The following is a 17,273-nucleotide window of genomic DNA, read 5'->3' as shown; positions in this document are numbered from 1 at the left end:
TAGAATGACCACAGGCATAGGTAATAGATAACAAACTGTAACGGCTTGCTATTCTCTTATAGTTTCTTATTATAAGTCAAAAATTTTTTCCTGGGAAAAATTTTCCAATATTAATGGAAAATGTTGATTTTATGGCATTTCCTTGTAATTTCTAGAGATAAAATTCTGTTATTATACTTGTAAGATTCCCACTGAATACACAGCAAGAGAATAAAGAGTAATTTAAGAGTAGAGACAAGAACAAAAAATGTCTATCTGATCAGATGTCTAGAATAATATAATCTAAAGCCAATTCATCACTAGGCTTATAGATGCACATGTGTGCATGTGGGCACACACAGACACACACACACATACACACACAGAGAAAGAAAGAAAGAAAGAAAGAAAGAAAGAAAGAAAGAAAGGAAGGAAGGAAGGAAGGAAGTAAAGGAGGGAGGAAGGAAGGAAGGAAGGAAGCAACACCAAAACGTCTATGCTCCCTTGGAGAGGTTTTGCAAAAATGAAGACATTCTTGAAAGCAGTCTTTGGCTACTTCATTCTTTACTGGAATCCTGGACCAATTAAATTTCTAAGAAATCAAATCTTCGAAGTTCTCTCTCCCACAGAGTTAAGTGAGATTAGAGAGGATGAAAGTGTTCTATATATGTCTTCCCATCCCTCTTAACCTAGGGGTTCAATCTTTTTTTCTTCCAAATTCCTACTGCAATTTTGTTCCTATGTGCAGAGAACTACTATTAGTAGCCTTCTTTATTAGGCTGAAGTAATTTCAAAGATGTAGAGGGTAAGTCAAGACCCTCTGGCAGTGTCAGCCCAGTTGTAAAAGAGCCCTTCCTAAAGAATCCAATCAGTTCTGCACAGCATCCCTTTCTATGTCTTTGAGAGTCATTCTGCTAAAGAGTAAAATTATCAGACAATCAGAAATTGCCCAAAATATGCTCATTGCACACAGATGATCAGTATAATCAGTTGATACATATAATCAACCCATCACACGTGCATCTGTAGCCACCGATCTCTGAGTTCTTGCATCATCCCCATTTCAGAGAATGGAGTTGCTGATGCAGATCTATGGTCACCATGAATCTTAGTGTGAAGTCTAGCTAGTAGGCTTAGAAAAACCCTCAAAACAGACTATTTTAACTATCTTAAATTTTTTTATTCCAGATCAGACTTTCTTTTGTATTTCACCCAATGTATTTCCTGAACTTTACAGAATCAGAGTTCTTTCTGGCTATTGTTAATCATATCAAAGATATTATTAGTTTAAAAACTGATCTCTGCTTTATACCTTTTAAAAGTTTACAGTAATAAATGTCTTTATGAAAGAATGCTTTTCTAAGGAAATGTCAAAGATCATCTAGTTGAATAATGTTGAAAATGTATTACATAATTAACAGATCCCTGCAGATAATTTACAAATCCCAGGGAGTGATTCTGTCAGCTAAACTTTTTGAATTTATGAAAGGCAGTAATGAGATATGATGCATAGGAAGAAGTCATTATATGTAAACACGGTTCATTCCAAACCTTGCTGAACATAATAGTCTGCTCTCAGCCCTCTCTGAGGCCGAAATTAAAGCTTTTGTTTGGATAACGCAATCATATTCTTTAACATGGTGTTCATTAGTGATATACTGGGAAATGAACACCATTTCATATCCTTGATGACATCTGGGAGGCCTGAAGGCTTTGAAATTGGTCAGTACATGTAATGAGAACTGTATAATGCCCCTCTGGGAGCTTTCTCTTGGTTTGAAACATACGTTATCAGATAGCCACTGAAGATAAACACAGACTGCAAACCAGAATGTCTACTAAATATTTATGTGCCTAACCAAGATTCTTCTTTTTCTCTCCCATAGACACCCTATTTTTGGCCGTCAAATTGTTGGGAGCCAGAAAACACAGACTATGGTCAGTGCAATCCTCTTTGTTTCCGCCTTAACCACTTATGTGTTTATGTGTCTGCATAACAAGCACTTGAATTCTATTGCTTTTATTAATGAGAGAGGAAACCACAAGCCTACTTCTGCATCAATGTTGATAGCACTCAATTTATGTATGGGAGCTTCTTCTACAGTAAAATGTCCCCTACATCTATAAACAAGCTCAGATGGTTTGGGTTGGTTTTTCACACCATCCCCTATAACTAGGAAGAATGACAAATGGTTTCCAGAGAGCCAGAATCATAGTTTTTCTTCAGTTCTTTACTTGCCTTTATTTAGATATCCTGTGATTCTGCACCAGAAGGTTATGTTAAACATAGAAAGGCTACTGGCAAGCCAAAAATTGTACCATAGCAAAGTTAATCCTAATAAACGAAATTTAGTGACCTTAGGATAACCAAAGCTCAAACAATGAAGATTTCAACTAAGTTATATAGGGAAAAATTTTATCCATAGACAGTGTTCATCTTTGTACATTTTCCTATAGGTGACATTTTCCAGAAATAAGATTGTACACATTTTAAATGCTGCGTCTACAAATGCTTATTGAAAACCATTCACATGCCTTGTTTTATCTAAAGTGTTCAGTAGTTCATAGGCTGGACAAGAGAGTAGAATCTTACAAAACAAGTTTTGGTAAATTGTCGTGTTTATATGAATTTAAGGTGTGCAAAATGGTAGGGAAGTTTAAAGGAATAAAAGGTTGACTTTGTGTGGTGATGGTACGTGGTATCCCAGGATGATTTCACAAAAGAACTGGTAACAAATCTGAGACAGACCGAAGAGAATGAAGAGGAGATTTGTGTGGTGGTGTCTTAGACACTGTTACATTGCTGCAAATAAATACTATGACCAAGGCAATTTATAATGAAAGGTATTTAAGTAGGTATTTACAATTTCAGAGAATTAGTTTATAATCATCATGGCAACTGGCATGCTTGGTGCTAGAACAGTAACTAAGAACTTATTCCCTGATCCACAGGTAGCAGGGAGTGAGAGAACAGGATTGAGTCTGGTGGAGGCTTTTGAAACCTCAATGTCCACCCCCAGTAAGAACACCTCCTCCATCAAGGCCACACCTCTGAATCCTTCCCAAACAGTTCTATTGTGAAACAAGGATTCAATCATATGGACCTATGGGGGCCATTCTCACTCAAAGCACTACCTGTGGTGATGAGACAGGAAATGTCTTAGAGTTTCTACTGCTGTGATGATACATTATGGTCCAAAGCAACTTGGGGAGCATGGGCTTTACTTTCCTTATACTTCTGTATCTTGCTTTATCATTGGTGAAAGTCTTCAATGCAGCTCTAATAGGGCTGGAGGGCCTAGATGCTGGAGATAATATGAAGGCCACAGAGGACCACAGTGGGCTGGGCCCTCCCACATCATTTACTAATTAAGACATTGCCCTATAAACTGACCTATGCCCTAGTCTTATGGAAACATTTTCTCAATTGAGATTCCCTCCTCTAAATTGACTCTAGCCGGTGTGATGAGTTAGCATAAAACTGGTCATCACAGCAAGAGAGAAGAGTATACTACTCAAAAGCAGTGACTTGTAACTTGGCTTTCTTTTGGACTTCCCCGGGAGAAACATCTTCAGGAGACCGTAGGAAAATCCATGGCAAATTGTTGGAATTATCCTTCCTAATGGTCACTGTAGAAACCTGAAATTAGTAAGTAAACCTAGAGTGGCCAAGTGCGGCAGAAGGTATTCAAGCATACAAACAGGAAAAACGCTACTTTGTAGAATGCTGTCAGATTAACATAGAAATTAGATCGCCCCATGACCTGAGTAGAAATGCCCATTTCTTCAGCTGCCGTTCACCAGTTCTAAAAATTGAAATTCTTACAGAAAGTTGAGAAACAACTGCTGATGTGTTGTTGAGAGCTCGACCTTTCTGTCAAATGTGAGAATATGTCTAGGTGCCTAACCATAGGGCTTATGCCATTCTAGTAGAGAAAACACCTTCCAGAGAAAGACCTGGCTCCAATGGTTATGACAGAAAGGATAATGAATACCTTTAAGGAAAGTGTGTCACACTTCTGAGTCTCAAGTAGCTACTTCTCAATGAGGACAGTGATCTAGATTTTGGAAAGTTAGTGGAGTAGTTCATACTAATATGCCTAAGGAGACTACCATTGTTCCTGCCCCACTCTCATGAAAATGAACTAGTGATTTTACCCCTCATTATTGGCCATCATACACAAATGGCCATCATATACTCTGTTCCCTGTCATAAAGAGAATTTATTCTTGGTGTCTCTCTTTTCTGATCTTTGTCGGTTTCATATGACTATCAGAGTGTTCACAGTTGCAGTACATGTCTGAGGAGATTGATATTTCCACAGAGTGCCTGAGGCAAAGCCATGGTCTCCATAACAAATCACTTACTGAGCATGCTTCCTAGCAGTCAATCATCATGTGTCTTTAAGTTTACACTGACTCTTACTGGTGTCCCCATCAGAGGGGATCATGTCCTGAACTATTTCCTAAATATTTACTAAAACTCAGTTTACAAAGCCTCTTTGTAAACTGGCTTTGTTTACAAAAATTGTAAATTATCCTATTTGCTTTTCCCTGATGGTGCATATTCTGATTGATTTTGTAATTGGCTTATTCAGATCACCAAAAGGCTGTTCAGTTATCCAGGGCTTATATTCTTAGGTGCAAATAAATTACACCACCAATTTGAATGTTTCAAATTTTTTTATTTTTACTGCTAGTTGTTTAAAATACAATGTTAAAACACTTTAAAAGAATAATCCTGATATGACATCCTTGGGCTGTGAGATCTAAAGTATAGGGATCACTTAGGCTGCATTTTCTAAGACAACTTCAGGGAACAGGAACAAATGAAGTGGTTGCATTATTTTATTTTAACTTTACTGTTTTGGATAGAGCCGCTCTAAACAGCCCAAGCTGACTTTAGTCTTATACTCCAGTCCACCTGCCTTAGCCCTGAGTGCTGAGAGTAAAAGAAACCATTTGCCTCAGTTAAGTCCTATCGATTGCTCTAAGATGCTGTGAATCCTTTCAGACCTACACAGAGAGATTATACTGGAGGGCGCTAAGTAACTATATGAGACTAATTTCCACTTTCCAAAACCATGCTAAAGTGACAGAAGGAAAAAGGGGAGCTAAGGTATTTTTCTTAGTAATTGGGAACCAGTCAAAACAAAGCATTCCTACTGGCACCTGATGGCCACAATACTTTGCATTAAACAATAAGTTTTCTTTAAGGAACAGGTTTAAAACTGATCAGTTACCATTAGTAGAAAGCTTACTGTGTCTAAACATTTGTGTCTGAGAGAGGGATGACTGGAAACTCATGGACTGATTAAAAGAATCTAAAAACAGGCAAGTAAACAAAATAACATTGATAGTCTATAAGGTCTCCAAACTGTGGATCAAATATTGAGTAGATGGCAACAATGCCTGAGATATACCAATATATTACTAACTTCATCATATATAGGATTGGGATGTTGAGAGCTTCAAGATGCTGGGGAGAGGGAAATAATTCTACTTTTTTAAAATTGAAAAATATTTATTCGTGATTCAGCACATTACAATTCTTTCAAATAGATCTATCCAATTACCAAAAATAATGATTTTTCAATGTGGCATCAGCTGATATTATATAAGAGTTCTCATTTTAGAAGTGCTCTGAGAGATCATCTACCACTCTATTTTACAGTCCCCTTCCTGAATCCATGGGCATTTATTTGCTTTTAATATCTATCACTGCTTTCTGATTAGAAAATCAGGTGTTAGTAGTTTCTACTACTGTATTCTACTGAGCAGATTTTTACAAATTAACGGACTTCAGTCACCACTGATCCAATGGATTTTAAAAGGATACTAATGGAGTATTATCCTTTTAAGTATGAAGACACAGAGAGATTAAAGGAAAAGTAGTAGATAAATATATGCCATGTCACTGTAATTGAAATAAATCTACAATAGATATCTTAGTCTGTATTCTATTGCAGTGAAGAGACAACATGACTATGGCAACCCATATATTTTTTTTAAATCTTTTTTTATTAACTTGAGTATTTCTTATTTACATTTCGAATGTTATTCCCTTTCCCAGTTTCCGGGCCAACATCCCCCTCCCCTTCTTTATGGGTGTTCCCCTCCCCATCCTCCCCCCATTACTGCCCTGCCCCCAACAATCACGTTCACTGGGGGTTCAGTCTTAGCAGGACCAAGGGCTTCCCCTTCCACTGGTGATCTTACTAGTCTATTCACTGCTACCTATGAGGTCAGAGTCCAGGGTCAGTCCATGCATAGTCTTTGGGTAGTGGCTTAGTCCCTGGAAGCTCTGGTTGGTTGGCATTGTTGTTCATATGGGGTCTCGAGCCCCTTCAAGCTCTTCCAGTCCTTTCTCTGATTCCTTCAACGGGAGTCCTCAGTTCAGTGGTTTGCTGCTGGCATTCGTATGGCAACTCATATTAAAGAAACTATTTAACTGGGGACTTTCTTACAGTTTCATTCTTATCCTGGCCTATAGTATGGCAGCATTCTTGGTGCTGGAACAGTAGCTGAGAGTTACATCCTGATCCATAGGCCAAGAGAGAGAACTGGGCCTAACATGAAGTTTTGAAACCTCAAAGCCCACACCCAATGATACGTTTCCTCCAACAAGGCCACATCTTCTAATCCTTCTCAAAGAATGCCCCTCTTTCTGATAACTAAGCATTCAAATACTGTAGTAGACAAATTAATTCCAGGCAAAGTGGAAAAATAGGTAAAGTACAGAATATTTTTAGGGCAGCAAAACTGTCCTTTATGAAATTAGAATAGGAGATAAACGCAACTGTGCATCTATGGATACTCACAGAATTCTAACCCAGAGAATGAACCATTGTGACAACTACAGATTCACAAATTATTAATTAATGTATGGAGAGCAGCTCTAACTTAGCCAATGTACCATACTAATACTAATGTAAGATGTAAATTACAGGGGCAGATGCAATGGCATTTCATAACATGAGCTTATGCAAATCCTACTCAACTTTTCCATAAACCTTACAGAACTCTGAAACTGGTTTTCTGGAATTAGAGTATGTGTAAGTATAGGGTTTTGAACATGTACATAGGCTTGTCCCCTTTGGTGATCTCCGCATTTCCTGGTTCTCTGGTTTACTGTGTTAGTGTCTAGGGTAGCCATAAAGAGATGTCACTGCCTATGTGGCTTGAGCAACATAACTTGAGTTATCATAAATAAATGGCAGGCATCCTTTGCAGAGAAATTAAAAAGCAAGTTCCTGCAGGGTTGGCTTTTACTGAATCTTTTTGGTTTTCAGAAATCTGACTTCTTACTATATCTCACCAGGCTGTCTCCCTAAACAGGCACATCTCTGGTGTCTCTGCTCCTCCTGCAAAAACACCAGTCATCTTGAATTAGGACCCCACCCTTAGGACACTATTTAACCCTAATTGTTCCTTTAGTGGCCTTATCGCCCCCAAAAAGTCAAACTGTGAGGGGACTGTGAGTTAGAGGATCACCACATGTATTTGGGAGGGGAAATCCACTTCAGCTAAGCAAGTCTATCATTGATTTCAGAAAATATTTAATCTTTAAAATAATTTTCTGTTTGTTTTTTTCTTCCCTTTATATCACGGCTCAAATTCAGATTGTTGATAATTTTAGTCATTTGGATTTGTTTCAACTTGGTGGAAGTTTCATTTGTTGTTTTAAAGTTTACTAGTCTCTCTAGTCTACTAATAAACCTAATTTTTTTATTTAAAAAATTTAAATTTTTACTAGTCTTTTTACAAAGTAAGTTTTTAGCACTCCTGCTCCTCTCTCTCCTGACTCCAACTCTTCCTGTTTTCACTCCTTAAGGTACGATCTCATGTTTAATTATTATTATGTGTAGATACACAGATTTGTTTGCTTGCTTGTTTGTTTGTTTATGCTGACTGCAATGTCAGATTTCCCCTATCCCCATTGGCATATTAACTGATATCAGTATGCTGGTCTCAAATTCCTCCATTTTTCTTTTGAGTTGTTGTTATTGTTAGAACTTTCATCTCCCTAAGTGCAGGTCTCACCTGTTCTTGTACACTACTTGTTTTTTCTATGAAAACATTTGTATTTTAATCATAGTCCTTTTGAGTATTAGGTCTTTAGGGTATCAGCATTTCAGCATTTGAATAACATCCACACACAGCCATTCAACCCATTTCGTCCTTCAGCATGCCTTGGATTTGCTATTGAAAACAGAACACGCTGTGCTAACTAGCAGAAATGACGAATCAACACATCTTCAGTGTTTCTTCAGCTTTCTGTCTTAGCACTTTTCTATTTCCTACAGCTGTGAGTTTTGTAGACTAGACCCTTGACCCTTGTTTTGACCATCTCTCCTTTTGCTTTCTTGGGTTTCATCTTCCTTTTTCTCCTCCTCCTCTTCGTCCTTGTCCCCCTCTTCCTTTCCATTAATTTATATATTCTTTCACTTTACATTCAGATTGGAGCCTCCTATCCTCCCAGTACCTCCTTACAGAGCCCCCAACACCTCCCCTACTCCTCTGAGAAGGGAGAACCCCCCCTGGGCACCAACCTAACCTAGCATATAAAGTCACTCAAGGACTGGGTACATCTTCTCCCAGACAAGACTAATTAGGGAGAAAGGATCCACAGACGGGCAACAGAGTCAGGGACAGTCTCCTACTCCATTTGTTGGGGGACCCACATGAAGACCAAGCTGCATAAATGCTAGAAATGTGTGAGACTTGGGGTGCAGTAGGTCCAGTTCATGTATGTTCTTTAGTTGGTAGTTTAGTCTCTCAGAACCCCCCAAGGGTCTGTGTTAGTTGACTCTGTTGGTCTTGCTATGGAATTCCTATTCCCTCTAGGTCTCTCAGTCCTTCCAACTGTTCCATAAGACTCCCCAAGCTAGGTCTAATATTTGGCTGTGGGTCTCTGCATCTGTTTCTGTCAGCCACTGGGTGGAGCTTCTCAGGTGACAGTTATGTCTGCATAACTGAGTATCATTAATAGTGTCAGGGATTAGTTCTTGCCCATGGGATGGGTCTCAAGTTGGGCAGCTCATTGGTTGGCTATTCCTTCAGTCTCTACTCCATCTTTCTCCTTTCACTTCTTACAGACAGGGCAAATTCGGGGTTGAAGGTTTCGTTGGTGTGCTGTGTCCTTACACCTCCACTGGGAGACCTGAATATCTACTGAAGGTGTTTGTGCATCAGGCCCACTGCTAGAAGTCCCAGAGTAGCCAACCGTCAGGGTGTTAGGGAGGGGTGAGGAAAGGCATCTCTAGGACTTGCCAAAGACCTGGGGGACTCCAGAAAGTCTATGAGGCTTTCCTTCTTAAACAAAGTCTTAGATGAGTTGTTCTTCCAGTTATGCTCCCGTGTTATTATGTAACCGACCTATAGCTACCTGGCGAAGTGCAGGGTTTAAAACTAGACCATCATCTTACTATGAGGACTCAACTTACAGTAATGCTGGCAAGTGACCGTCACAACTGTCTTTTAGACCTTTTGAGATTTCTTTACATTTAAATATACTAAGAAGACTGTAGTCCAGCCCAAAAGGGTTCGACATCTCCTCTCAAAACCCCAGGCTTTTAAGTCAGACCTAGTTAAAGGCAAAATGGTAGTTTCCCCTCCTCTCTTTGTTAACAGTATGAGGGGATGTCCCCCCCCTTCTTCCTCAATCACAGAACCTGATAGAATTCTTGGCGGTAAAAGTTAGAAAGATATTATTAGTTCTCTTAAGATTTCTCCCTGACCTCAAATGAAGCATGAGGATCTGATTTGTCCACAGTGGGCCTCTGGCTATTAGAGTTGCAACTTAAATGTTCCTGTCTCCTAACTACTGTCCCCAGGCTGCTATTTTAAGTCACAATTCTCTGGATAGACCTGTCTGTTTCTCCAGAAGCAGGGCTGATGGATTGTCTTCTGACACCAATCTTTGAGCGAGGTAAAAGCTGTTTTGCCTTTGTTCATCCTTTTTATTCTGTGAGGATAGAAGGGAGTGAGGACGTCTAAGTTCCCCACCTGCCATACCCAATGTTTGATTTCAGAATTTTATAGAGAAAGGACAGAGTATGACTAAGCATTCTGTGCTTTTAATATTTTGCCCTTTTTGTAATTTCTGTCTTTTCATTTCATCATGAGGTTACTCCCTAATATCTAAGAGGAAAGGAATTTGGTTGTTTCTTTTATCTGTATTTTACTTTCTTACCATGGTTAGAAATTTTCTGAAACTTAACCATTACCATCAAGAAGACTGTCATTGCTACTATAACCATGCATAGAAGTGGATCTTTTCAGAGAAAAAATTCCAAGGGACAAATGCTGAAGAGGAAATTTAAAGCTTTATTCTCTGACCAAAGTGATTAATTGGGTTCTCAACTCTTGAAGTTGAAGGGATAGAGTCATGACACAGGAGAAATGAGAGCAGGCAACAGCTTATGAAAGAGGACTGATATCTGCCTGTGCTGAGACAACATAGGGATCTTCGAGGGCTTTCCTTCTGCTCCTTCCGTGGTCCAGTGTTTCCCTTTATGGTGGCTGGCAAATGTCCTGAACTTAGCAGAGAGACTTCTCTAGTCTAAGTCAAGTAACTATTTTACAATTCTAGAGCATTCCTCAGTGGGCTACAGGTTCATAGTCAATGCAGATTAATAAGAAAGACATGTCGTGAAGACCGAAGAGCCATGTCTTATCACAATATACAGACAGAGGAGCCATGCTTTCTATGTCAGTACATTGTCAGACATCCCAACCCAAATGGAGGGTCAGTATTCGCAATAAAATGGCTTTCAAGTAACCTAGGCAACTTTAAATATCCCTAATTTTGAGAAAAATGTAGTAGGATAATCTTCTAATTTGTGGAAAAGATGAGCAGTCTTATATCTCTCTTCATATGAAATAAAACCTTTAATTATTGCATTCTTTTAAGGTAATATTAACATATAAAATAGATATTCATCATGAGCTAATAAACTATATTCAAGTATGAAAAATATAACAAGCTACATCCTCAAAAAGAAAATGCAGCGTATTATTATAATATAATGGTAAAAGTTTATTCATTATCAGGACTATTTATTTAGAGGAAATGAAATATTTATGCCACCTGAAGCATGTAAATGATGCTTACAAATTCTTCTTAACAGAAGCTTTTGACATTTCATAAAACCTTTTGATGAAATTTCAGTTGCAAAATAGTCCGTTTATCTTTTACAGATTCATTTTGCAAATATTTAATCACATGGTTCACTGTCTTATTTAAATACCTTATTCAACAACATAAACATTTAAATCCCATCATGTTCGGAATGCGCCCCTAGTTTATAATTCGATCTCTAGAGATGCATTCGGGTCTATTGAAAGCTTAGGAACATCTAGCTGTTTGTTTTTCTGTATAAGAAACCATACTTTCTTGGGTAGGATAATCGATTATGACCTATCTAATTGAGCTCCTTCCTTACTTTCTTCATGAGTATACTGTTTTACTTCAAAATATCTGCAAAGCTATGAAAAAGAAAGAAACACATTTTCTATTTTATGTAATATACATTCAGCTCTTAAATATCTAACTAGTATCTATGATTACTTTTGTCTTTTCATCATTATTTATTTATATATTAAGCAAGAAAATAGTATTCCACCATTGGAGCCATAAATATTCATATGTAAATAAATGTGCGCATGTTTGGGAATTAACTATTGTCTGAATGTAGCTCTGATTTTCCCATATCAATAGGAGTAATTTTAAATATAAACTCTTGGTATTTTTATCAACAAGTTGAGCCTGGGACTCTAACTTATGATTCTAGTTATAAATAAACTCCTCAAGATGTACATTAAAGGTGGAAGACCAGTAACTATTTGGATTCATGGAAATAAATTAGCATAATTTTCTATTTCTCATGGTTTTTTATTTTATGTGATTCTCTGAATGGTTACTTTTGATTTTCTAGCTACTTTTTTAACTAATAGCATAGCAGGAGCATGAATATTTCTGAGGAACTTTCACTGGACATTTATAAACATTATCTAATATTTATCCATTAGAGATAATCTGTAAAATGTTACTAACCCTGCTGTTCAGATAAAGAACTAAGAGTCATATGTGTCGATCTCTTCCATTGATGATAATCAAAAGGAGAGGACCAGACTTCCAAAACTGAGTTTCTGCTGATATCACTCCATCAGACATGCCTTTTACTCATGCTTCATTGGGCCAGAATGTTTCTCAGCTAGATTGCACACCCATGTAGAGTGGATAAGAAATTTAGGGAGATGGAATTTTGGAGGAGTTGTAAGAAAAAGGAACAAGGCAATGATGAACTTGAACTAATTTCCTAATATTTGTCAACAAAATAAAAAACAGAAAAGGAAGAAGAAAAGAATAAATAAGTGGGCAATGGATTTTAAGGGGAAGGGGTTAATTCCTAAAAGATGGCACTAAGTCCCATATGAAGAAGATAGAGAAACACTCAGTAAATAATCTTCTCTGAGGGTTGAGATGTACAGAGAGCAAGATGACACATCCACTTAGCACACATGTTTAGCTTCTTGCTCAGGATTAGGGAGGGATGAGCGAAAAGATTCCTAAGTGGCAGTCTGTTCAGATGCTATTTTTCTATTCAAAACTTCATTTAGAACTAAATTTCAAACTCTTCTGAATATGATATGTTTATGTCAACCAAAATACTATTTAGTTCATGATCTTACCATTGAAATTTAGATAGAAAAGGAAATGACCATAACAAAAACATGTGGGTGTTTACAGAAACATACAAGATGAATCTGCTTCACAATGAGAATGTGGGGACAAACATTTGAATTCTAACATGGTCCTGTTCATTTGTGAGCTTGCTAGAAGTTTACAGTTCTGCAACTCTATTTATACAGACATGTCTCATTATATTCTGTGGGATCAATCAATTAATCTATAACAAACTTAATTTATATGAAATGAACATTGCCTTTCAATTTAAATCCACTATCACTGTTCTATGAAAATCATGACTATGTCAGGATGATGCTTCCAACCAAAATATCCTCTTGAAAGACTGATGTTACCCCATTAATTTGCAACCAAATTAATTGTGATAGCCAGCTAGCCTTTCTTTGTGTGTTCCAATCACTGAGTGACCCATTTGCTTTACCTTCTTTCATGCAACCTGGAAGCAGCCATTGCAATATGAGGACATTTTATAATCCAGAGTAGTAACTTCTCCATAGGTCTTCTTTGTGAATCATGGATTCCAACATTGTGTGGATTAGCAAACTGCCCAAAGCCCAGTTCTTTGGATGAGCCAAGTATACCACCATTTTCTTATGAAAATGTTAACTAAAATACCAAGGGAGCCTTTTCAAGCATCAGTACAATGGAAATAATTCTGGTTAATTCATGGCGAAAATCCTAGCTTGAATGAAAATATTTTGGTTTGGGTAGCACCTTTACCTCACAAAGAAAAGATGTGAAGGGCATCAGAGACTTAGAAAAGGCTATGTACAAACAAAATTCATTATAATACCATAGGCTCTCAAAGAATGATGAAAAACAGAGACCATGCATTTACTTCTACAAGCTGAAAACTATAGGGAGCATTCTGATCTCCATTAAAGTTTTACTAAAGGAAAATTACTATTCATTTTGGCCACAGTAAAAATCGATGGCAGTTCTGATGTATTACAGAGACATTTGAATACACATTTTGTAGAAGCGATTTGCAAGAAAAGCTAATCTTTAGTTAAAAGACCACTCACATGTCCATATTCAACTTTTGCTGGAGCAAACTGAGGGTGGAGAAAGTATTATTTTGTGTCTACATTGTTTTGAATGAAAGAAAACTTAAAACTACTTGATTTCAGACTAATAAGGAGAAACAATGTGAGGTACTATTGTATTAATTTATTAATCACCATCTGGGATTTCTACCCTGCCTTTGACCATTAAGTTCTCAGATGAAAGATACACACAACCTTTATATTTATAACTGTCTTAATTAGTACTAGAACTGGGCAGATATCTACCCTCTATATTATTAAAATCTATTTCCTATTGATAACCCCGAGTTATTACTTACTATGTTTCATCTGGGCTGCTCTTAACTCCAATTGGCCAGCCCTCAGGGCTATGCTCTCTTGACTTCTAATCCGTGTGTCCTGCTCCTCATTGTCTCCACCAATCTCCAGGCCAGGAATACCAAGCTCTACCTACCTCAATTCTGCCCAGCTATAAGCTGTAGATATCTTTATTTGCCAATCAGAAATAACTTGGAAGCAAGGTCACACAGTAGCACTTGGGTATGCGTGCAGACTCTCTCATCTCTGTTGCAACATGGGGGCCCATGTTGAGCATTAAAATACATAACAAAAGAAAAAACCTCAACAAGCTGCCCTGTAAAGTTTTGCATAAGAAGCCCTTCTTACCCATGCCCCTCCCATAGGCTCATATATTTTGATGTTTGGTATCCGGTTGGTAGAACAGTTTAGAAAGGATTAAGAGGTGTGGCCTTGCTGGAGGAGGTGTGTCACTGGGCCATGCTTTGATAATTAAAAGTTCCTGTCATTCACTGTGTCTCCATTTCCACTTCTGCCTTTGCTTGTGGGCCAGATGCAAGTTCTCAGCTCCTCCCCAAGTGCCATGACTGCCTTTCTGCTACCATGTCCAATATCTGTGTCAGTGAGAGAATCTGTCTTCCTCTATTCCTAAGAGTCAGAGCTGCAGGACACCTGAGAAGTCATCCCATCTGGCCATCTCACTGAGGCAGTCTGATGAAGTTCAGAGAGCTCCAGGAAGGGCCGCCAGGCCAAGGCCACACTTCTCATTTGGGACATTAAGAAGACACTGGAAGAGGCTGGGGATTTAGCTCAGTGGTAGAGCGCTTACCTAGGAAGCGCAAGGCCCTGGGTTTGGTCCCCAGCTCCGAAAAAAAGAACCAAAAAAAAAAAAAGACACTGGAAAAAGAGACAACTAGAAAGAATCCTGAATCTGTACTTTGCTTGACACACAATAAAGATTTCCTAAAACTTACTAAATAATTAAAATTGTTCTCAGGATATTAAGTGGACCATTGTGTTTGTAGCATTTGTTGATACTAAAAACTCTCTGTTAAACTGCTTGTTAGGTGAATGACCCAGGTTACCTAATTTTTGTTAAGTTTGCGGTGTCAATCACTTGTCAAAGAGCTTTCTCTTTGAGTGAGACATGTTTTTCTAAGGCATCCCAGTGTTCTGCTGCTGCTCTTTACTTCTTTTGACTGAGTTGCTTGAGGCAACTCAGGCTGTTATAATACAGGAAGCTTATAATACATTGTTCCCTGGGGTCACTGTGCTGTTCTCTAAACTACAGTGCAGTGCCCCCAGCTAGATTCCTTGGAGGATGAAGCAACAGTAAGGCCGCCAAAGGCTTCCAAGGCATGCCTCTAATTTAGGTGTATTTTCCAGCTGAGGAAGGATAGTCTCCCTGCTTAGGTTCAAGACGGACCTGAGGCTCCTCATTAGCTGTCATGTTCAGATTAGACCTTAGGTAGAATACGTGCATGTTCTAAAATAATGATTACTGCTATTTAATCCCTTTGGAAAAAGGTATTGAAAGAAAGGAAGATAAGAAAAAAGAGAGAATAAGATGACATCATTTATTTCAACCAAAATGCTTAAAATTGTAACTGTGCATAGATTGACTCCAAAATTATACAGAAAATTAAATTACCTAATCTTTACTTCTCATACTGTCTGTGGTGTGTGTGTGTGTGTGTGTGTGTGTGTGTGTGTGTGTGTGTGTGTTACATTGGAATTATATGTATAGGGATAATAGAAAAGGCTGCAGTAAAGCATGCTTGGAGAAATATCATATCTGAGGTTTAAGCAGAGACTCTATAGACAAGGTTAATGCATGGGGATTGGAAATTCAAGGTTATCTTTAGCTACCCAGGGAGTTCAAGACCTGCCCTTGGAAATATGAGACTACATTATTATGCAAAGAAATATGATAATGCATAGACTGGAAAATGACAAATTAAAAATAGTAGCCAGACAGAATACATTTTCTAGTTCAAATTGAGAGTTTCTCTAAATTTAGCCAAGTTTCTATAGCATGTACTTATATGAATTAACAGAATGGAATGGTCCATATCTGTAATTTTCCATAGTTTAAGCAAAAACCACCACAGGTCATTTAGGATTTAAAGGGAAAAGGGGGCATTGACCATTACATTTGAAAGAACTAGGGATGCTGGTTAAATTTATGATTTTTTAATTTCTTTTAAAATTAACATGGGGGGCTACAAATGCCTTGCCCTGCATGGAGGTTGGAGGACAACTTGTAAGAGATGGTTCTTTCCCCCCTCCATGTGGAGCCCAGGGATGGGACTCAGACTCTGTGGGTTGGCAGTCATTGCCTTTACCCACTGAGCCATCCCACCAGCTTCTTTATGAATTTTTAAAATGTAATCAATAACTATGTCACACAAAGAAAGAGATGTGAGAGGAGAGAGGGAGACCAATGCAAACAAAGGAAAGAATCTGTTGTTGTTTTGTTAGCTTTGTTTGCTTAAATAGAGACTGTCTCCTGATGTCTCTGAAACTGGTCTTATACTCACAGGCATACAGAACTGATTTTTTGTGCATAAGTATTTGTGTGTGTGTGTGTGTGTGTGTGTGTGTGTGTGTGTGTGTGTGTGTGTGTGTGTGCGTGCTGTATATGCAGAGTGCATACAGACTAGAGTGCTGGTCCGTGTGTGCCCTGGGTATGCACGTGGATGCTAGAGTGCTGTGCTGAGAGTTTTCCTCTATACCTCTATGTCATATTGTCTTGAGACAGGGTTTCTCACTGAAACAGAAAGGCTGTTCGATGTCAGCCATCTGGCCAGCAAGCTCCTGGGATCCTATCTCCACCCACAGTGCTGGTATTACAAGCACACTAAAGACAGAGCCCCCTTTTATGAGTAACTGGGGTCAGATCTGCATGTTTGAGCTTATGATTTTATCCATTGAACAGCTCTACAAAAGCTCCAGGGGAATTCTACTTCTTAAAAAATGGAGCAATGTCCTTATTTACAATTAAAATAATAATTCCCATATATATTTTTTAAACTCTCCAATCACTGAGGCTTAACCTACATGTCCAATAAACACAGACTGTTTTTGAATGTCAGAACAGATATAAGAAGCAATGACAGACTTTACTTCCTGGGAAGTCCTTTAAAATTACTCCTTTCTTTCTATGTAGAGACTGAAAAGAGTAAAGGTGAAGCTGGCAGTGAACAGACAGAAACACAGAAAGAAGTAAAAGACACACACACACACACACACACACACACA

General features: G+C 38.2%; 1 protein-coding gene across 13 annotated transcripts in view; it reads left to right on the top strand.

Moving 5' to 3' along the window:
• Positions 1-17,273, top strand: part of Rgs7 (regulator of G-protein signaling 7) — a 433,024-nt gene that overhangs the window by 346,005 nt on the left and 69,746 nt on the right. For all 13 annotated transcript variants that reach the window (NM_019343.2, XM_087581505.1, XM_087581504.1 and 10 more), the window contains 1 exon segment: positions 1,866-1,917. In NM_019343.2, the coding sequence (NP_062216.1) occupies positions 1,866-1,917 (52 nt within the window).

The sequence above is a fragment of the Rattus norvegicus genome, chromosome 13 (assembly GCF_021556685.1).
Source record: "Rattus norvegicus strain SHRSP/BbbUtx chromosome 13, alternate assembly SHRSP_T2T, whole genome shotgun sequence".
Lineage (NCBI taxonomy): Eukaryota > Metazoa > Chordata > Mammalia > Rodentia > Muridae > Rattus > Rattus norvegicus.
This window is presented reverse-complemented; position numbering and strand designations above follow the sequence as displayed.